Source organism: Sarcophilus harrisii, chromosome 1 (genome assembly GCF_902635505.1).
Source record: "Sarcophilus harrisii chromosome 1, mSarHar1.11, whole genome shotgun sequence".
Lineage (NCBI taxonomy): Eukaryota > Metazoa > Chordata > Mammalia > Dasyuromorphia > Dasyuridae > Sarcophilus > Sarcophilus harrisii.
The window spans coordinates 567175028-567199534 of record NC_045426.1 but is presented as its reverse complement, the minus strand read 5'-3'; the positions used below and the strand labels follow the sequence as shown (position 1 = coordinate 567199534).

General features: G+C 31.7%; 1 protein-coding gene across 1 annotated transcript in view; it reads left to right on the top strand.

The window, feature by feature from the left end:
* MMP16 (matrix metallopeptidase 16) overlaps positions 1-24301 on the top strand; it is a 388493-nt gene extending 364192 nt beyond the window's left edge. The window contains exons 8-10 of the mRNA XM_031947021.1: positions 11424-11574; positions 16479-16594; positions 19297-24301. Of these exons, the coding sequence (XP_031802881.1) occupies positions 11424-11574; positions 16479-16594; positions 19297-19631 (602 nt within the window). The 3' untranslated portion in view covers positions 19632-24301. The remainder of the gene's footprint in view (positions 1-11423; positions 11575-16478; positions 16595-19296) is intronic.
* The last annotated feature ends 206 nt before the right edge of the window (positions 24302-24507 follow it).

Below are 24507 nucleotides of genomic sequence, written 5' to 3'. Positions count from 1 at the left end.
TACACTCAACCTGAAAAAAATCATCTAATCCAGTCTTTTCTGTTTATAAATGATAAAATTGAGGCACAGTGATAAGAAGTGATTTGAACATGGTACAGACAAATAGTGTCATTGCGATGGTAATTATACTGTTGTCCTATGAACCCAAATCCACTGAGTCCTCTGACAGTGCTATCCTATAATATGTCCTAATTGTTAGGACATTTTCCCTAATATTGATTCTAATTTTGCTTCTCTATTTCTTCCATCCACTGCTTTTAGTTCTTCCCCTGGGAATCAAACAGATCAATTTTGATCTCTTCCAAGTGATACTCTTCAGATAGTTGTACATAGCTGTTATATCTCCCTATAATGAAACATCTCTATTTTCCTAGAAAATATCTATAAACATTTCCATTTCTCTCAACTCAACTGAAATTCATATGGCCAAACTCCAGGCCAAATATTAGTCTAATGTTCTTACTCTTGAATATTCTCTAGCTTATCAATGACTTTTCTGTAGTGCTTGTACTCTTTGATTCCTTTAATGCAATCTGTTATCACATGAACTTTTTTTTTTCTTTTTTAATACTACAAAAAATTTTGGTAACAATTGTTGGTAACTTTTGTTACCTACCTGTACATGCAAATGATTCTGTAAAGACTGTTGCTTAAGCAAACCCTCTTTTCACTTGTTACAGGTTTTGTCTATTTTTAGTCTTGGCATTGATCTGCCATAATTGAAATGATATCTTATTCTGACATGTTTACCAAATCAGATAAATGATCCCTTTCCTTAAAATGAAGAACAAAACAAAATAAAAGGAAAACCTGTCTTTGGGCCACTTTTAGTTCCTTCTATTAAGGGAGTCCTTTGACAAAATTGTAGTACATGAAAGCAGCATACTGCTCTCACTGCTAAATACCTTATATCTTAAGCCTGGTCATTATTTGAATATATTCAAGTACATCTGACATAACTTTAGAAAATTTTATAAAAGCCAGATATAGATAGATAGATAGATATATTCATTAGTTATGTGGACTGAAGAATTATGAAAGAATGACATGAAAGGCATACATTAAATGGGATTGTAATAGGAAATAAAGTAAAGCTGTTTCATTTATCTCTGGAGATATAAACAGTTACAAAAATAAAATTGTCAGACTGTCAGACAGTCATTACAAAAAAAAAAAATCACTAAACAGTGCATGTCCTCTTACTCAACTGTACTACTATAGTTCTATACTCAAGGGATATTAAATAAATAGGAAAAGATCCTGTTTGTACAAAATCATTTGGGATGGCAAAACTCTAGAAACTAAAGATATTCTCATCATTTGGGAAATGACTAAGTAAATTACAGCATATTAATATGATAGAATATTGTTGTCCTGTAATAAATGAAGAAATTTAAAGTAAATACAAAATAAGAAAAACAAAATAGAAAAATACAAGAAAGGAAAACAAAACAAAACAAAACAGGTTATTTGCCTAGTAGAACATCAGGGAGGATTCAAAAATATGTAATAATAAATTTCCATGCCAAAAAAACATATGTAATAATAGAACAGTTTCATGACTTTCCATCTTTTCTTTACTTTCTTATAGACTATTCTTTTGTTCTCTGCTATGAATTTTTTTACTTTATTCTTTTTTTCCCTTTAATTCCCCCAACTCTCAAATGTAATGACCTATAATTAAGCATGGATGTATATATACATATGTATGTGTGTGTATACATACATACATACACATTTACACATACATAGGCATACATCTAAAATAATATTAATATGGATGATATGTAATTTAGATTTCTCTCAATTGAATCTTTGAGTTTTTGCTTTGTCTAAGAGCAACGATTACCACCCCTACTTCTTTTTTCTAGTAAATTCCCTGATCTTTGTTATAGTTTGTATATATCTCATTTCCTATCCCTGCTAACTCTTCTACTTGAATTTTATTCCTTAATTTGCCTTGCTATTATTTAACCTTCCCCCATCCATGAATTCCTTCCTTATCTTTTCCCCTGACCTTTTCCTTCCTTCTTTTTCCATTCCCATTAATCTATAGACCTTATTTCACTCTAAGCCCTTTTAGCCTCATCTTATTCTATGCTAATTTTTCCTCCCTCTTTATCCCTTTCACATTAATCTATACACCTTGTCCCACCGCCATAAATCTACACACTCTTCTATACTTTATCTTATTCTATTCCTTCCCCCTTATTACTTTACAGATTTTGGAAGGTGCTATTTAACTTATTCCTGACATGAGCAGGTTTTCAGAACTACTAATACTCCTCCCCTCTCTAATGCTTCTGTTTGGTTCTTACTTTGCACCTCATTCATACAGCATAATTACTATTTTTACCTTTTCCAAGACTATTTTGCTTTTTAGAATCAGATCATCCTAGGCTTTACCCAAATCTGATTTTAGAGCTACCCAATTAGTAATGAGTGTCTTGAATATATGGTCTTCATATCCATGTAAAAAGCATAAACAATTTGTTCTTATTGAGTCCCTTGAAATTAATACTTGATGTTGGTTCTTATATATTAAATTTTCTAATAAGTTCAGGTTTGTTTGATACAAAGTCTTGAAAAATCTGTTTGTGGAGTGACCAATTTTTTTCATTCAATATTATGAAAAATTTTGCTAAATATGATATTTTTGAACACAAGCCTAGTTCTTTTGATTGTCAAAATATATTATTCCAGGACTTGTGGTTTTTTATTGTAGTTGCTAATAAACCCTATAGAATTCTAATTGTAGCTCCAACACATTTGGATTTCTGTTTTTGGTTGTTTCTTGTAGAATTTAGTGTCGGGATTTAAAATTTAGCAATAATATTACTATGTGTTTTCCATGTTGACTCTCTTTAAAGTGGAGATCTGTGAATTTTTTTAAATTTCTGCTTTCCCTTCTTGTTCTATCACTTTGGAACAAATTTCTTTTATTGTTGCTTGCATTATGCTAAGTTCTGGAAAAGTTTTTGTTTTCATAAAATTTAGGTATATAATTGATAGAATTCCTTTATATTGTGAATATGCAATATGTGTCTTAAAGCAAAACCTATAAGTAGTCATTTGCATTGTGATATTTTTGATCCATTAAGTGTCTTTGAGGTCATATTATAGCAATGTGTGAAGTGAAAGTCATACATGAACTAAATTGATACATTAGAGATTAAATAGAATTTTATTTAGAGATGGGTTCCTGTTATGACTGCTTACCAGGAGAAAGCAGTGATTATCAGTTTAGAGTAAAATGAAAAGGTGACATTTGATGAGTTTCACTGGAAAGAATAATATAGATTGATATAGATCTATCTGTCTATCTATTCCTTGAATTTGCTGTTAACCAAGGATTTAGAGCATTATATTACACATATTCTTTTGAAAAATGTGGTTTCTTACTATCAGTCTTTACTTGGCAAAATGGAATAAGTACTTCAATCCAAGGTCAATGTGCTTTTATCTTGGTTATATATTTATTGGTTATATATTTATTCACTTATTAAGTCTTCCATACTTCTTTATCAAGATTCGGGAAGGCAATAATATTCTTTCATATCTATTTCATTTTTACTTTATATGTTGAAATATTTTTGTAGTAATGTAACTTTAAAAAATTCAGAATTTTTTTCAATCTCTGTTACTTCCTATTATCATTATGATATTTAAATCTTATTTATTTTGCTATATCCTACCACCTGGAACTAAATAGGACATGAAATCATAAAGATTGTTAATGGAAACCATATGGACTTTGAAGTTAGATGTTTATTCAAATGAACTAAGTATTCAACCTAAAAACAATACCAGATAGATAAAGTTCTCTAAGAAAAATGTAAAATTTTTTCCAACTGACTTTTAAGATATATTTTTCGTACCAAGAGATCTTTCCAAAAGGAACTCAATCAATGCCTACTTATTAAACAAGTTTATTCATTGCCATATGTGGTGTTTAATGTGAATCTAACAGATAATGAAAGTAGTGACTCTATTGGTAAGGTTCTTTTTCAGATGCGGGTTAGGCTTCACTGTCATAATAGAAAATAACTATTACAAAATGACACCACTAAATACTTATTGGACGATCTCACATGTGTAACTCTGTACTTAGGTATGACAGAATAATATAACATGATGGAAATTCTGCTCCTAAGCAGTTGTGGTATAATGGAGAATATATAAACATTTAGGAGCCTTTGTAGAGTAATTGACAAATGAATGTTAATTAGGATCAACAGGATATATGTGGTGAAGGAACACAGAATTAGTACTCAACGAAGTTGGATGGGGTTAATTATGAATTGTAGCCCAGAAAAGTTGAGCTTTTAGGAGGAAGTTAAATAAGAAAAGTTTTTAGAAATGATAATGAGAAGAATGGAAGTGATTTTAAAGCAGGAACTCAACAATTTTATGAAAGTAAGAGAATAAACAGAATTGTGTGTCAGGAACATGGAATGATGAGTGATGGTGTTGGTGAAATGTAATCAGACAAATTGGTGGAGAATTGGCATTGAAGGTTAAGCAAATTAGCTTGTAATTAATATAATAAACATGAGAGAGGGCAGCCTTCCAAATAACTATAGGTTCTTTGGCAATGTAGTGATGATAGAATAGTAATGTTATATGAGAGGTGGATAGAAAATTTTAGAGTAGATAAATACTCAAGACACAGATTCTGCTTGGGCAGGTGTAGTCATATTCCAGAAAACCTGTTGTGTTACCTCCACATATTCCAGAAACCTGCCTAACAGTCTTATCTTTAGCATTACATAACATTACATGACCTTGGTAAGCTTCACTCCCTGTTTTATTGTTTATAAAATAAGAATTTTTTTTGGTTATTCATTCATTCATTCAATCAGCATTCATTAAGCACCTTCTCTGTGCAGAACATTATCAAATTGGATTATCTCTATCATGATTTTAAGCTTTAATGTTTTAAAACATCTTCATTCTTGATTCCTTAAAATAGCTGATTCATTGTGAATGTGTTTTCTTAGTGTCATCTTCTTCTTACATTCTGCATAGTACATGAATAATTATCTTAATTCAACTAACCATGACATAGAGTCTGACCCCAGTTTAATGTCTGAAGAATTTCTTATGGTCCAGAATGTCCATATGAAATGAAATCAAGGGAAAAAACCTTAAGCAGACCAAATTAAACTGTCTTTTGACTGATAGACAATAGAATAACTATTTAATGACAAAATGTAATTACTGTTTGAAGTACATTTCATTTGCCCTTAAAAAGTCTTTTATATAATTTTTTTTCATTTTTAATAGAAAACCAAACCTCTTCACCTTGTAAATGAAAGCTTAATTTAACCTCATCAGGACAAAAAAAAAAAAAGGATTCTTTTAATTGTTGTGTTCTCCCCCCTTTTGTTTATATGGAATTGGAAAATTAAATGTATAAATCACAATAATTTTCAACTTGATTTCATTAAAAAAAGAGTTTTATACTACAAATACTTTACTGGTAATTTGCTTCTCTTATTTCTTATGATGTGCATAGCTTCTAAAATGTTTTTATGAAGTGTTAAATCTAATGTGTGTCTGCTGAGTTTTTCTGATTAAAATAATCCTATTTAACAAGGATTATTGGAAATTTTTCCATTCCTTGGTTTCTGCTGTTAAAGAAAGAAAGCCTGTTGGTAGAAATATTCTGTAGAAAATTGTCTGTCATTTTAAAAGGAAATTCAGAATTCTCTCTCCCATCATTGAAAGGAAACACTAGGCTTCCACTATAGGAATGCACCTCTAGAGAAGATGGAAACAAAACAAAACAGGTAGAATGACAGGAATTTCTTACAGGAACTGTAATTCTCATTTGTTCACACATCTTTCCCTTCCTGCTGACATCCTGAAAAATATACAGACTAAAGCTGTATGAACAATTTCTGAAGCCAAATACAGTGTAGGCAGCCTGGAGTTCTGACTGTCTAGAAAAAACTTGACAGCCAGACTAGGGAGAAACCATGGGGTGGTTGCCTTGGAAAGAATGGATGATACTATGATTAACCAAAGAAGAACAAGCAGGAATATGCTGATGCATGCTAGAGCGCCACAGCTTAAAAATTGGTGACAATCAGCTGAGAGAAACTGATAAAAGATTTATTCTGTAAAACCAGCATGTGGGATTTGAAACTATATACCTTTCCCTAATGAAGAGTATGATAAAAGAAAAACACATAGTAAATCACAAAAGTCCAGGATAGCAGACAAACTTTCCTTTTTAAAAAGAATGATAATAAAACTTCTCTTGTCGAATGCTAGAGAAGGGTAACTGAAATATAGTAAAATCTCTTAAACAGATTAATAGATTTTCAGTCCCACTGAGTTTGGCCTGGGCACTATCCTGGAAATTTGGGGTTAAATTAGGTTTCCTTATAAAATATTTATGCAAGATATTATAATAGGGTAGATTTGTACTTGTGACATGGGCATTTCACACATAGTAAATATGATAAATTAAATTCTATTGTCTAATAGTATATTATTTAAATGTGTCATTGTATTTTCTCAAAGAATTATCATTACATAACCTGTTTTTACTTCTTTATCAACCATTTTACTTCTTTTTTTTTTAATAGCCTTTTATTTACAGGATATATGCATGGGTAACTTTACAGCATTAACAATTGCCAAACCTCTTGTTCCAATTTTTTACCTCTTATCCCCCCACCCCCTCCCCCAGATGACAGGATGACCAGTAGATGTTAAATACATTAAAATATAAATTAGATACACAATAAGTATACAGCCATTTTACTTCAAAAAGAATGAGATCCTACATTATAGTTCAGATAGACAAAAGGCATTCCTGCCTTTAGGCTAATTTGTTGTTCAGTTTTATTATCATTATAGGCCTACTTCCTATATAAATCAATAGAATTATGATCCATAATATAGCCTGGATGAACTTCATCTTGCAAATATAATTACTGAGACACATGTCAGTGGTCTTCAAAAGAACACAGAGAAGAAGGAGAGTAGAACTAGCCTGAAGAAGGGAACATGTTTATATAATTTTCAAAAATAACAAGGGAACAGGGAAACTTTTAAGTCAATGAGTTCAATTTGATTGCTAGGAAAATTGAGAATCCTTCATTAAATAGAAACCTGGGGAATATTTAGAAAAGAGAGTAATAAATACATAAAACCACCAAATCTTCACCAAGAATAGGCCATGCCAAACTAAACTTATTTTCTTTTTTGACAGGATTATCAAACAGGTGAATTAGGAGAATGTTATAGACACCTTGTGATTTAATAAATTTTAGCAAAACATTTATTACCATATCCCACTCTCTTATGTGAACTATTGAGATATGGGGCTTAGATAATAATATAATTAAATGGATTCAGTATAGGCTGAATGGTCAGACACAAAAAGTGTTGTCATTCATGCTTTAAGATGTTAACTTAGCAGAAGGTCTTCAGTACTGTTCCAGTGAACTAGTCTTGGTCTCATGCTGTTTTACTTCTTTCTTTTAATTATTTGAATAGGGGGATAGGTGGAATGTTCACCAAATATGTAGGAAAACAGAAATTTGTTAAAAAAAAAAAAAGCTAATTCTCTACATAACAGGCAAAATCCAAAAGATCTTGATAGGCTAGATCATTGGTCTAATATGAAATTTGATTGGAATAAATGCAAGGTTTGATGCTTGAATTAAAAAATCAATTAAAAAATATAGAATAGGTAAGATGTGGTCAGACAACAGTTTGAACAATATCTGGGTTGAACAGTTTGAATAATATCTTGGGTTAGTGGAAGATGAACATGAGATTTAAGTGTAATGTGGTAGCAAAAAAAAAATCTAATTTCTTCTTTGGGTACATTAGGAAAGGCATAGTTTCCAGATTCTGAGAGGTGATCACTCCTTTATATTCTGCCCTTATCAGATTATGTATTGAATTATCAAGATCAGTTCTGGATGTTACAGTTTAAGAAGCATATTAAAAAGTCAGTATGAATGATGAATGATGTTGAATCCATACTACATGAAAACCACATTAATAAATTAGGCATGTTTAGTTTGAGTTATAAAATGTTTATGATAATTGCATTCAAATATTTGAGGATCTGCCATGTGAAAGATTTAGATTTCTTCATTTGAACCCCAAAAGGAAAAACCAGAAACAATTGGTAGAAATTGAAAGATATTAGGTTTATATGTCTTATTGATTGTCTTAATGATTAGTGTTTTCCAAAATTGTAATGGACTGCCTCAGGTGATGATGAATTTCTCTTTCTTGATATTCTTCAAGAAGAGATAGTGGAGATTCCTTTTATATATGGCATGGACTAAATAACTTTCCTTCTATGTTATGGGCCAGAACTCTTGTATTTGAAACAAGGATTCTTACAAGGTGCTAACTCAATGGAATTGACAAAGACAATGGTTATCTAATTTAGCATGGTGCTTAATAGTTCTCTATTTCAGTACATGTACTTAGTACTTAATATAGTTCTACGAGATTCACACCTATGATAACGTAATTATAAGAGAGCATAGAATTCAGCAAGAGTCAGAGCCAGAGAAGACAAGTGTACTGGAGGCAAGAACTCAAACTCTCATAGCCCAGGAGAGAGAGATTCAATTCCATCTTCATCAGCACTGTGACTGGCCTGGTTCCTGCAATTCCTCCACTGAGACCAAGGCCTGACAGAGCCAAAGGCAGACTCAGAACGGCTCGGAGAGAGACTCAGAAGGGCCAGACACAGACTCAGAAGAGACCCAGAGACACATTCATTCCATCGTTCATCTTTGGAGGCTGAATCATAAGGCCTTGGATTTAGAGAAATTTATTCCATTTTTATCAGCCTCATGGTGATTACTGAACTGAAGCGAAGGCTGGTTCAGAAATCTCCAGAAAATCAAACAAGAACATTACACTTCTAACTCTCAAATCTTGTGATTTTCTGAAAATATCTGCTATTTATGTGGCATTTTCAAATTTGAAAATAGATTTGCATACATATTGGTATTCTTATTGCTGAGAAAACTAAGTATCAAAAAAGTAACTTACACATATGATCACATGGCTGTTATGTTCTAAGACAACATTTCATCTTTTTCTCAAGTGGCATGAGAGAATCTCTTAATTGCTTTGCTAAAACTATGTATATGTCTACTACATGTTCTTGTTTTAAGAATTTTAAATCCTTATCTGCAAATATAACAGAAGCAAAAAAAAAATTAGTTCTTTCCTCTCTGTTGTTGATGACTTATCCTATTGAATTCACCCTTTTCTTACCAACTTAGCTACTTCCTTTTTCACTTCATAGACTAAATAGATCATAAAACTTTTGAATTCTGTTATATGCCCTTATTTCCTGTGTCGATATATGTCTTTTAAATGTTTCATTCAATTGGTCTATTGCTCCACATCAATCACATCAGATAACAATTTTTACCTTTTTCTCTTAATGTTTTTACTTCAGAATTTCATTCCCCAAAGACTCCTATTCACCTGACCTGACTTTTCATATTCAATTTTAATTCATGAGATCCAATTTATGTTGGTTTTAAATCCTTTGAAATCTGGTGTCTCAAAATTTAACCCTGAATGTGAAAATATTATCATCTTTTCTTCTTTTAGAAATTTTTAGCTTTTGTTATGACTTTCTTCTGTGATTTCTTAATATTTTTTATACAACATCCAGTTTCTCTTTGTTGGCAAGCATCAAATCTCAATTATAATTTCTCTTTCTTCCTTTCAAGAGATGAAATAATTTTAAAAAAAAATTAAATCACCTTTTTTGTTTGCAGAGTTTTTGAGCAAATATCTGGATAATTGAAGTCTCCTGTATCTATATTATCCATTCTGCCAGACATGTGGTCTCTTTTCTAAAGTGATTTCTTACTTTTTTTTTTTTACATTGTCTGTAATCTACACCAATATAATAGAAATACACCAATTTAAATATACTGTCAATATTGCTTACATTTTTGTCTCTAAAGATATTCATTCAAAACATCCCACCATGATTTCTACCTCTGCTTGCTGTATTCTGTCATATGAATATATTTTGTTAATTTATAAGCAATATATATATAATAATATATAAACTATAGATAGATAGATAGATAGATATAAACAATATAGGTCTAATTTCTAAGCCCTTTATATTTCCATCCTGTTTGGAATATTTGTCATATTCTAAGCATGGATCTCATCCTAACAAGTCTCAATGAATCAGTGAATTCAGATTAGTCTATCTTGCTTGTTAGCCTTATTTTATAATTTTGCTTATAAAAATTAGGTCATAAGTTTCATTACTGATTTTTGTTTTATTTTTCCTCTATTATTATGCACTTTTAGCTCCACAGAATTGTTGGAAAGAAAAAATGTTGTACAAATATGAGTTAGTATAGTCATCACTATTCAGAAAATTAGGGAACCTGGATAAAGTGAATCTCTCCATAACACCGTGGCCAGTATTTGCTGGAAATTTGAAATGCTTATTATCTCATACATTAATATATTATTTAAAATCAACTCCACTGGTATAAAAATCAATTTGAAGTTCTTAAACTTTTTAATTATTTTAAAATTTAAAATTTTAATATTTAAAATATTTTAGTGTTATTGCCTTTTTATAGATTAAAATGCTATCATAAGTCTAGAACTTCAAGGACTATCAGAAGTCTTACAGCCAAACTCTCTTATATTTTTTCCCTGATAAATAATATAGTGCCATAGATTTTGAATGAATTACCCAGTATCACATAGCAGAACTGATATTTGAAAGCAGGTCAAAATCACATCAATTTTCACTGTTATCACTCTCTAAGTAAAACCTATTCTAATGAGTTAAAAGGAATTATCTACAATGATTTTATTAAATTTTTGAGGATCTTCACCAGATTCTCACATAGTACAAACTTGTAGCTTTTCAATTCTTGGTTATCTTCCTCTATGCTACCTTGACAAGTAAGATAACCTTAGTTTATGTACAATAAATTGAAAATGTTAAATTCTAAATTCTTTTTTTTCCCTGCAAATATATCATACTATATTGGCGGCACAGGCTGGTAAATAGAGTGTCAGCTTTGGATCCAGGAAGATGTGGATTCAAATATTCAATATATACCACATATGAAATATATGACCTTGAGGAAGTAATTATCTCTCATGATATGCAGAGAATTCTGTAAGAGTGTATGTTTTGTACAAGTAGAATCAATGAGATAGAATCATCATATCAAGAATACCTAATAGCTCTGAAATAAAGAATGCTAATTTAAAAAATGATTCTTCTTAAAGGTGATATCCAGGGATTCAATATGCTTTTTCAGGGAACATTCAGGGAATGCAATAAGCTTTTTATCATATTCAGTTTTGAAAAGAAAATATACAAGGTAAATATTATTATGATTTCTGTAATGAAATGTTTTTATGTTGTACAGGTAATAAATACTGGGTGTTCAAGGATACCACTCTTCAACCAGGTTATCCACATGACTTAATAACACTTGGAAATGGAATTCCACCTCATGGCATTGATTCCGCCATATGGTGGGAAGATGTGGGGAAGACATACTTCTTCAAGGGCGATAGGTAAGTATATACTTCACATAAGATGATATCTGTGCTTTAAGTGGTATATGTATCATTTTGAAGAAATATCTTCTCACATTTACTTGTATATATTCATTACTAGGAACCTAGCTATGCATATGTAAACAAAATAAAGTCATCTGAGATTTGAGAGAAATGTTTCCTCCAAAGATATTTCAAAATGATTTTCCTAAGAACACTGAGAAAATACTGAAACTATAAAGTGAATACTATTTCATTATTTTCCTTAAATTTTGTTTATTACTTAAAGTGAAAAATGAGTATGTTTAATCCATATAAGGATTTCTCACTGAAGTGACATTTCCTTAATAAAATCTTATTGATACATCTATTTTTGTGTTTTTTCTCAATTGTTTTATAATTTTGTACATATTTCTTAGGAAGGCTTTCATGATTTTGAAAAAAATAAAAAAGGATGAGCTCCCCTCCCCCAAAGTGTTATTTAGTTTTCAGCAATCCAGTAAAATTCTAATTAACCTAAACATTTTTGTACAAAGTTTCTTTTAACTTATAATGATTTTCCTTTAGTGTTAAATTCCTTTACATGATTTGCCATTTGTTTTTTCCCTTGGTGTTATTTCTGACTTTTTGCTTATGAAGAAAAAAAAGTATTTTTTAATATTACAACTTTGAGTTTGTGATTTCCCTTCTCTCTGGACCCCAACATCATCTCTAAAATGAAGTGTTTGGGCTAATTGGCTTCTGAGATCCTTTGCAGAGTCAAATTTGAGGAGTTTTCATCCTATTTAAAGCAAGTGAATAATCATGATAATCATAATAGCCAAACAAATAGCAAACTAGCTTCCTTGTTCTGTATATGCCTTACAGAAATTATTTACTTTCTCTGTTGCCTTTTCTGTATGAAAAACATGATAACTTTAAGGTACCAATTAGTCCTTACTTATAAAATCTGTGAACTTAATATATATACAGAGTCGCATACAACAGTCTAGGCTGAGTGACAATAAATTACTTTAGGCAGAGAATGACATTTAATAATAAAATAATAAAAATCAACTGTTAAGTAATTATGAATCAACTTAAGTTATTAAGTACTTTGCATTACAATTAATTATTTCTGCTTGATAGGTCTGGGTAAATCATGTTTCTATTATTTGAGCAAAATACCATAAAGACTTAAATCATTTCTGACTCAGTGTCCGTTCTACCTTCATGTAAGATCATACAGTTTTCTTGTGAAATTTATTCATTGACTTAAAATCATTATACTAGGAAAAGTAATAACAAATAAGAAGTAACTTAAAACAAAAACCATTTCAATGACTGTTGAATGGAAGAATCAATCTCACCTAGGGACAACCACCAAAAAACTTTGTAATTTATCACTTGTACTTTAGAAAGTTTACTTAAAAATGTATTCTTAGTTACTTGTTTTATACTTTTACATTCCTAAGGTAGGAATGTGAAATCCCATAGCTAGAAATCCAACTTTACTCAACAATGGCAAAAATTTGAGATATTAAATCATTGTCTTCGAGTCAAAACTTTCAAAAAATATATACTTAACAAAGCATTAAAACGAAAGACCTATCCAAAGAAACTTCTATTTATTGATGGGGAAGTTGCTACTTAAAGCCATAAGACACATAATGGTGCTCAGCAGGACATAAGTGCAATACAGTATGGAAGCAGAAGAATGAGGAACACAAGCCTTGCTGAGATAATTGAGCTATAACAAGATATTGACCACCAGTGGAAGTAAATCCATTTCCCACTAAGTTTCTCAGGACATATTATTTATAATGGTTTTTTTTTCCTTAATGGATTGTTAGACATTAATTCCCCTGTTGATTTTAATTGCATAACTTTGCCCATTCAGGACAAGGTACAGTGCTGTGCTGGATCTTTATTGAAAGAGGGAGAAAGGAAAAATATTAGAGGAACCTCAGAGTGGACAATACAAGTACATAGTGAGAAAGGGGCCAAATCTGTGTGAATTATTTAGCATACACATCAGAATTTTAAATGAAACATTTCAGGTAATGATTAAAAATTATCATTTGGGTACAAATGAGGAATGACTGTCCACATGTGCAAAAACATCATGATTTTCTCATTTTTAATTTTCTGAAACTCATAGGATTGCTGTAGAAGTTTAAATGAAGTATATGTATTAGTTAGTAAAAATCAGTACACAGTGTGTACCTGGACTAATATGAAATATTTTTCAGTAACTAAGAGTGGAGTAGACATTTAGATCATTTCATATTTACATAGCTACATTTTTGTGTTTCTTCAACTAGTGCTAGTGAGGTCATATCTTTGATCAATAATCAAAAATTTAGTATGCTTTTTAAAATATATCTCAGTTAAGTAGCAAAACTTTGATAAAATATTTGAAACTGTTTACATGTTTGACTTTATTTGCTATTAAAAATTTAAAATAAAAATAAAATAAAAACATGTTATTAAAATTAATACAAGATCATTTGGAATCTAAGGATACGGGGTTCAATCCTGAAATGAATAGGTTGGTTAGCTACAAAGACTCTGGATAATCTCTATCATTCTGATAGGAAAAACCATAATTCAGTCTGTGCTCCCTTCTTTCAGCTTCCAACCCATTTTTATTTTCTTCTCTCCTACTTCCCTATAGGGTAAAGTATGATTGTGTATTCTATTCCCTGTTTGAGCCAATTACATTGAGCATAAAGTCCAATTGTTGCCCACCCCTGAATCTCTCTATAATAGGTATTTTAATTCTTCATGTAAAATAATTTATTCAATTTCACCTTTTCCTTCCCTCTTCTTCCAGCACAATCCTCTTTCTTAATCTTTTTTCCTTGGGGGAGGGGGAAGGAATATCATCCTATTGTAGTCAATTTATACCCACATCCTCTATGCATACTCAATCCAACTGCCCAACAAAAGGATTTTGTTCAATTTTCCTGGGTAAATGATTCCTGATTATAGCTCTAGCTCTTTTCTATTTTTTGTGCTTCCTTTACTAAGTTGTTGACTCTTCTTAAAATGATTCTTTTGTATCACTCTTTTTAAAACCACATTTTCTTCTACCTTTCTTACTTTTTGAGCATTTCAGAGATTTATTTTGGGGGCTTGAGATCAAATCAAATTTTCTTCGAGGCTTGCATATAAGTCATTTTAACATTGTTGTACTCTTCTGAATTTGTATTTTAATATTCTCTGTCATCATAGTAAATTTCTGTGTTCAGGACCTTTTTTTGTTGTTTGCTCATTTTTTCAGCCTATTTCATAACTTTTAATTTTATGTTAAAGTTTGGCTCTGCTCCTAGACTTGAGGGGACACTGATCCAATATTCTTGTGCTGAGTGTGAGAGACTTGCTATTGGTCTGTACTAGAAAGTTAGATATCACTCATGTCCTTCACTGGGGACACAGGGACTTGCTGTTGGTCTTCTCTGGCATGCAGGGTGTTGCTGCTGGCTTGCTATGACACATTGTGCTGCTTACTGACTTACATAACACCTGGGCTGGACAGTTCTTCCCTTTTATATTAGTGAGACAAACCTTTCCTGCTGACTTTATAAATTTTCTTGGGCTGGAAAATTGTTTCACCCCATCCTTTTGTTGTTTTGTGACTCAAGATTTTTTTGAAGCATTAAAATTTTGGAGGTGAATTTGAAAGAATTCCTGGCTTATTCTAGTATCTTGCTTCTACATCCCATATATATATATATATATATATATATATATATATATATATATATATATATATCTTTCAATCTGATTTAAGCATTCAATTCCTGTAAATTAATCTTACTTACTAGAACATCTTTTCCCCTCTCATTAGAAGTTCCTACTTTTTTGTCTTTAGAATTTCATAATTAGTTTATTTTTTAATAGTATCATCTTTTCTGTACTGATAGCCTATAAAAATTTAAGTTATAAGGTCACATTCATGTCTTCCTTGAAACTTTTAATGTCTGGCTTCCCAAAATATGGAATTTGTAACAGACTGCTTTTTTTTCTCTTCTCCCATAATTAATGCTAAGATGGAGTGGTCACTTCTCCATTGTTCTCATTGTTTCTCCCTTAGGAACTAGTTCCTACTGAGTAAGAATCTGGTTTATGATAGCAGGGTTTTTTTTTTTTTAATTTTTTTCCTTCACCCTTTCAAAGATGAATTTATCACAATAATAATTTCTTAACTACTATGTTTTTTTTTTCAATAAATTTTTAGCTGATGCTTTGGATTTTTCAAATCTCCTATCATTTACTATATATATATACTATAAAACTATTCCAAGTTTTGAAGCATTTTTCTCTAACCCTAAGTCTATTTGTATGTCCAAATGTTCTCTACGACACTGCTATGAAAATATTATTTATTGGTCTATAGAAAAATATGAACAAATTACAGTAGCTTGTTCTGTATGAAACCAAAAATTTATATGATTCAAATTAACTACATTGAAAATGAAATAGTAGTGAAAATACTATTTGTAGATAGTAAGAAAAATTTTTCTTTTTTTCATTTTTTTCACTTTTTTGATTCTTTTTTCCATTAATTTGTATGGGGTAAGTAATTAGATGATAAAAAGTATATCAGTAATAAATATAGAAGAATGAAGAAATTTATTCAGTGGATTTTCAATTAATTTTCATTCAAACTTTTCCTCTCGGATCTTACATGTAATAGGTATTTGAACAAATAGTTCTTTTATTATTAAGAAGGACCATTTTTATGTATTAGATAAATTATAGGAACCTTCTGTCTTACATTTAATTTCAAAATGGCTACATAGTTTCAAGAAATTCTATTATTGTTATACTTCAGTATAAAATTTGTTTGCCCTTACTCAGTTTTAACAACTGTAGTTCAATTTTTGTATTATCTGTTTTAACCATGTTTGCATTTTGTTGATTTTTTTTCAAATTAGGTACTGGAGATATAGTGAAGAAATGAAAACTATGGATCCTGGCTATCCAAAACCTATCACAATATGGAAAGGTATCCCAGATTCTCCTCAGGGAGCCTTTGTACACAAAGAAAATGGTATGTCTATACTTAACATTTCATTAATTCTCATATTTTTCCCCACAAATCATTGTATTTCAGAATATAATCGGGGAACAATACATTACATTTCAGTAATTCTTCAAAATCTTGGCACTAAACCTACTTTTTCTGCCCAGTTGAAACACATATACAGACACAGACACAGACACACACACACACACACAAACAAATACACATCTCAGAAAGAGAGTTCAAAAAGTCCGTTTTATTGACATTTTAAATTATTAAGATATTATAGCATAAAACTACACCCCGACCTTTGGGACACCCTTAATATAAAGGATTTTCTCCTTTATGCCATTTTTTCCATATTTTTATTTATTGGTAATTTTAATTTTCAATGGATTTTTTCCCATTGGCACAAATTATTGAAATGGACCTAAAGAGACCACCTCATATTTGGTAATTACATTTTCTTAAATCATTTTTGTAACAATAACAATCATAATCACAATCAGAATTTAATCAAAAGAAAAAACAGAATTTTAATTAAAAACTTTAATTCTGCTCTTGTTATTTTGTATGCTGTAATGGCATAATTTGTAAGCAACTACACATTTCTCTGACCCACAATATTGTTTGGAACTTACTCTGATACTTCTGGTGCAAGCTTAATAAATTCTAAGGTTAAAAAAAAAAAAGCAAAAGTACTCATTGAAAAGAGCCAAAGCCTTCAGAAAAGGCTGGGAAGATGTAAGGAAAGACTGAGTAGCAAAAGTGAGGCATGTTCCTAATTGACACTTGAGGAGGAGAGAATTTTTGCAATTTCAGATTTTTTTAAATCTATTTAATGATGTCTATCTAAATGACATATAACTCACTTCATGTACCTAGGCTATCAGAACATCTTCACTTGACTTCAGGGAAACATGAGTTCAAATTCTGTCTTGGACACTTATTACTTTAATAGAATCACTAGTCTAATGATCCCTTTTCATTTTCTTTTCTTTTTTCTTTTTTAGAGATGTGGGGAATTTGGGTGAATTTTACATGTTCTGCAACAAAATTCCTACATAACAACACTATTTCCACATTCTAAAAATAGCCCATGATAATAATGGCCCATAGATAAGGTTATAACAAACTCTCTTCAACACATAGTCATTTGCATATGGTTTTTCTTCTGATCCCAAGCCATAAAACAATTTACTAAATACTTGCTTGTCAGTATAGGAGAGAACTGAGTTCTTCCCAGATCTTGTTCTGCCATCAAGTAGAATTCACTATTCAGGCCTTTTTTTATTTTTATGGAAATCATTTCATTTGTCTATACTTTAAATATTATAAAGACTTGAGTTGATTGAAGAGAAAGGGAAGGAGGACCTAGATGCTGTAGCCATGATGAAACCCCCCAAACCAAAAAACATTCCATATATGTATGTGTGTCTCTGTCTCGCTCTGTTTCTCTGTCTCTCTGTGTGTGTCTCTGTTTCTCCCTATCTCTCTCTCTCTGTGTCTCTTTGTCTCTCTCTCTCTCTCTCTCTCTCTCTCTCTCTCTCTCTCTCTCTCTTTCTCTCTCTCTCTGTGTATGTGTGTAAAAATCTATAACACTTCTTTCTGCTACCAAGTTTCAAGCATTTCTTTTCTTGTGTTAATGAAGCATAGCTTGGTTTATAATTTCAGCTAACTATATTTCTAGAAAATGGACACCTACCACTGTAAAAATGAGAATGCCCTGTAGAATTTGTTACAGTGAAATATGACCCATAAAAGTTATTGATAGGCCTAGATCCAAAATTACCTGATATAGAATTTTGCACACCTTGGTTTTCATGCTCACCTGTTACCTTTTGGGTATTAGCTGAAGACAAAAATTGGAAAACTTCCAGCTGTTTGTTTTCAATTTACAAACTGAAAGAGTAAGTTCACCTATTTGGAAGGTTTGTTTTATTCTGGATTGGTGCCATTTTTCAATTGGGATTGTCTAATGTTTTGTTATTTGGCACGGTCTCAGCATTTCTTCATCTACACTTGTTGGGTAATTATATTGGATTTCATTAAAATGATCAAATACCAGCTCCCTACAGAAAAATGTGAATCTACATACACCTGTTTTCATTTGGCAAGTTGCTCCGACTGCAAAACTGTATTTGGACCTAAACCATTATGTCAGATTCATGTGGCACTGAAAGAATGATTTATCAGATTTGGTGGCCTAAACTTGTGGTCCAGTTTTTAGCATGCTGAACTGTATTCCCTAACAAAATGTTAGAGACACTCAGACCTCAACAATTCACTCTTTGTATTCTTCAGAACTATTCAGATTCATGTAAGGAGATACATGATCCAAAAGTCATGAGGGTTCCTTCATTTTTATCTCAAGGTAAAGAACCAATACAATACAATATCCAAAATGATAATTTACCATACAGCCAAATTAATGGATGGGGAAGAAATTTGCATATCAGTTTAACAGAAGGCATGTGAGAGACTAATTTTAAGATAAACAATTTCATAGTGTCATAGAGAACAGGTTTTTCCAAGCTCATTATCCAGATCTATATCTATGAGTGTGAGTCATACTTATCATTTTCAACTTAAGCCCATCTCCCACTTTCCCCACCCAAAAATATTCTAAGTAAATGAATTTCACTGTTGAATGGACAGCTAATTTGCCTTTATAAAGAAGCTGCAGATGCTCTGTAAATAAATGTTATTTTTTTCTCTTAATTTTCTAGGCTTTACATATTTCTATAAAGGAAAAGAATACTGGAAATTCAATAACCAGGTTCTTAAGGTAGAACCTGGATACCCCAGATCCATCCTCAAGGATTTTATGGGCTGTGAAGGACCAACAGACCGAGACAAAGAACGACATAGCCCACCAGATGACGTAGATATTGTCATCAAACTGGACAACACAGCCAGCACTGTGAAAGCCATAGCTATCGTCATCCCCTGCATCCTGGCCTTATGCCTCCTTGTATTGGTTTACACAGTGTTCCAATTCAAGAGGAAAGGAACACCACGTCACATACTGTATTGCAAACGCTCTATGCAAGAGTGGGTGTGATAAAGGGCTTTTTTTTTTCCTTTTTTTCCCAGGAGTTTGTGGTAACTTGAGATTCAACACAAGAGCTGTTATGCTGTTTCCTAGCTAGGAGCAGGCATCTGTCAGCGTGGATCAGGGTTGATCTTTCAATCCCAAGGGATTGCCTGTCCTGCGCCTGAGTGTAAATTCACTCGTGTGGGAAGCTCCCATGACACACAGTATCTGCCGTTTTTTCAGTCCTTTGTCTTTCTTCGTCATTCAGTTCTAGGCCTTTCCTCTGCACGCTCAATGCCCAGTACACTTTTAGGATTAACTAAAGAAGAGGAAAAAGAAGAAAAACAACAAAAAAGAAGATTATTCTTAATGGTTTCAAACATTATCCCCTACTTTAATCCCTCTGAGCCCCCAGAAGCTCGATCACATTTCTGGAGGGGAAAAAAAGGAGATTTTGCTTAAAAAAAAGTTTTGAACAAGACAACCCATAATTGAACTTTCAGGAAAGTGTGAAGACCCAAAACAGCTTTGTCTCCAAAGAGGATTGCTTTCTGTCTGCTATGGATCTAGTCCTTTACTCCTACACGTAATTTTTTTGTCTGGTGGGAGATCTGGATGACACATGCAGGATGTTAGACTGTTTGGACAGCCATTTTCCAACCAACAAGGGGCCAAAATATCTGCAATATAGTGACAGCCTTAATGATACATCCATTTTGCGTTTTATACAGCTATTTGGAGCTATGTCCTCAATGTTTTATCACATTTATATCCATATAACTAAATTCAAACAGAACCTTTTCATTGTTTTGAGGTGTTTCTTTTTTCCTCTCTTTTTCAGCTCCTAACTTTTGTTGTGATTCCCCCTTCCCAAGCTGTATGAGGCCAATTGCCCCAGGCCTTCATGGGTCTGTCAGTAACACTCATTACAAAGCATAGCAAGAAGCAGTATGTCTCTAAAGTGGATTGCAGGGAATTTAAGTAACAGTGATTCTTACAAGGAAATGTGACACTAGTATTACATTGGTATAACCCTTTGAGAACTATCACATCAGTTTTCAGAGTCTAAAGATGCTAATTTGAGGTTTTGTTAAATTACAGGGCTTGGTAGTGGTATGTACAAACATAAGTTCATGAAGTTCAGAGCTTTAAAAAAGATATCTTTTGATCACAAAAAGTGCATAAAAAGATTCACATAACTGCTAAAATGAAATTATGACAAACTGACAGGAAAGTTATTTGCCAGAAAACTTTTCTGGCAAAGAAAAGAAAAAAAAAAAGAAATTTTGATACCATCTAGCATTCTACCAGTAAATTCTAAAGAAGAAAAACCTAAATAAATGCAACTGGCTACAATTTTATAGCCTAAGTCTTTTTATCTTAGACATATTGAATTTCTGTTTCAAACTCCACTGCATGAAAATTCAATTTGTCTTGGTATATAATTACATACAGGTAAGCATTACAGTTTCAAAAGTAGGCCAATGCAATGACTCTGAGGTTGCATGAATATTCTCCAGTGCATTACCTAGTGCATGTTTCTCAAAGTTCTCAAAGGGTTGGCAAGACTTGTGGCTTTTAGCTGTCCATTCTATCACTGACAGAGCCAAGGGACCACCAAAGCATTTCATTGTTGAGTGTGATTTGTCCTAACAGCAGTATTGTCATTTTCATGAGACCTGCGGAGCGGGTTTGTATCAATATTTTTTTCCTAGAGAAAAGTCAGCAACTGACAGACCTCTTTATTGATTTTAGGAACTGCTTCTTGCAGTGATAGGCTTTACAGCTACTGAGCTGTGAACTTATTAAAGATGGTCAGAATGAATGCACCCCATGAATCAGACACTGGCTTTGTGTGAAAGCCAGGCTTGGAGGGGAATTGCTTTTGAAACAATGAACAGCTTGCCTTGAACTTGATTATTGAACTGTTTGACTGTCATTAACCACAACTTAAACATTGTCTTCTGTGAGAAATTTACGAGTAGAGTACTATTCTATGTCTTTGCCCTTTGACCTTTAACTTGCAAACTGGCACAAGTGAAAGGGATTGCAAGATCTGATGTTACTAATAAATCTGGATTGTTAATTTGCTTTCTAAAAACTGGGTAATCACTATCCAAGTACTCAGAAAAGTATGAGCTGTTTCCTTAGGGAGGGAAGAAAAGGAATTGAACACACATCTATCTGCAGATGGGCATTTTGCTATCAGTACATGCACACTCTAAAGTTATAACTATAAGTAGAAGTGACTTTTTATTTGACGTTCATATAATTTCATGTCCAAATTCATCATTTTACAATGAAATAAAAAGTTACAGGAAAAAAAAATAACCTCAAATACTTGAATGGCCAGTGTGGCTTTTATATAAAGCAGGAATTTTATACTAGTCAAAAAGATTTCTTACTCATTTGCTAATATATACATTACTGGATCGTTTTTAATGAGTGTAGGTTTGCATTATTGTTTGGAAATGGATAGTTTGACTGCCTTGAATTTATATTGATACTCAAAATAGCATGAAAATTGATGTTATTTTTGTTTTTTTGTTTTTTGTTAAACTACATGTTTATGATTTTGTCAGAGGACTACATTATAATCATGTGTAGCATGCTGAAAAGCCTTGCAAAAACTTCTTAGGGAATAAACAGATATATATGCAAGGAGACAGAAAATGAGCAGTTAGAGGGGAAAAGATTAGAGCAAAACAATATGTAGATCTGGATTCATTTTTGGAAGGTTTTTAAGGCTATATATGAGGGCAAAATAGGTCCAGAGAATGCACCAGAATCAGCCTATAGCGTTGCTTTAATTCTTCCACTAAAGTTGCTGCTGATATATTCTAGACTTTATTCACCATTATAGAACATCAAGATAATATTTATATAAATTCAATTATGCAGTGTGTGGCATGTAGATTTTTTTTAAAATATTTTTTGCAATTTTATGTCAATGAGCAAAAAACCCCTGGAAATTAGAATTTGCTGTGTGTGTGTGTCTGTCTCTCTGTCTGTCTGAAGCCAACATCATTTTTGAACATATCATAAAAATCACTGATGAAATTTCATTCAAAATAATTCAAAGTTGATTTCTCATCTAAAAAGCAAAGAGTGCTGCCTTACTCATCTGGTACCAAATTTTTTGAAAAGTACACAGGACTAGAAAATATGTGTAACATTAGATAATGAAAAAATCATTTGAGTGTGTGTATATATATGTGAGTATATGTCTGAATTTTAGCTCACAACAGTGAATACATTTATTTTGGTGTATACCTAAGTATGACATAGAATTACATGGTCAGAAAATGGATTATATGTCAAACTTTACTTGGAATGTGTAATCCTAGTTAGAGTAAAAAGAAATTATTGAACTGTGGGACTACCAGAGTAAAGAAGGAAGAAAAAAGATAATGATAATTTTGATCATAATCATCACTGATTCCTGTCTAGAACTTCATTTTTATCACTGGAAAACAGGCATTTTTTTCAAGCAATTACTGACACCATCATTTCCCTTCTCCTTAAGAGTAAGGGAAAATAGCCTATTGAAGTAATGAAAGTGAGAGTACCTAATTGTTTAAATTCTTATCAAAGCTATTCTCTGTCTAAGTATGAACATTGTGAGCCATCATCTAGAGGAGAAATAATATATTAATACAGACTCTCAGAACTCAGTCTGTCTAATATGATTCCAGCTATCCATTCATCAGTCTCATGAGTTTCTAAGTTCTAAGGTTTCTCAAATTGAAATGAAAATAAATTCATAAACCATAATGGTGCTGGCCAAACATTTTCTCTGTTGATGTTCCATTTCTCCATTCATGAAGCCATTATATTACTTCAAAATAATGCTACATATATTATGGTCAATAGTCATTGAGCTAATAGTATAGATGGTTTCTGTTGCACTATGAATATAATTAACTTCAGATAAAATATTTCCTGTTACTGATCAGCATATACTTTCTACAAAACAGAATTGTTATTCAGAAGTACAGCTTCAATTTCAGATGTTCTCAGAATAATGTTTAAAGTAGCCAACAATGACACCATAACTCTTCCCAGAATAACAGTATTGACAGCCTATATGAAAAATATATGACTCCACAGAATTGGCAGTATTGGCAAGATTAGCAGAATTGGCAGCCTAAAAGAAAATTATTTATTTTACTGCAATATTATAGCCGACTTCATGCATATAACATATTACTGAGTTAAGCAAGTTTGTGCTTTAAATCAGAAGGCAACATTTATCTGCCTCAAAAGAAAAAACTGTGTGGCATAAATACATATAGGTGTGGCATAAATATATATAGTGTGTATGTATGTGTAGGTATGTATGTAAGCAGGTAGGTATGTATAAAATCCAGCACATTGATAAAGGATATATAATCTTATTAAAATATACATGCTATGTTTTTTTGTCAAATGATAACTAATCCAATTCAATTCAATCATTTATTACTAGATGCTGAGAGCACAGATGTGGCAAAAAATTCAAGGGGTATATAAGATATTGGGAATGACAAGCAATGCATAAGAATAAAAGGCAGAATGTCAAAGTATCAAAGGAAAAAATTAGATAAAGTCTTGAAAGAAGAATGAAGAGTGAGATCCCTATCACATTTTTCCTGTGTATATTTGAATATTCGCATATGCTTTCTCATTTTTGTTCCATTTCTGAGAATTGCCATAAATAATGATTAAAAATGGGAAGGTTGTACCTTTTAACTTCTTATTAGCATGGTAAGACTAGAAATCCTTTGGGGAGATATATATATATATATATATATATATATATATATGCATATATATGCATACATATATATATAAACACATACACACACATAAAATCACAAACACCCATACATATGTAGATGCATATATATGTTTATATATACAC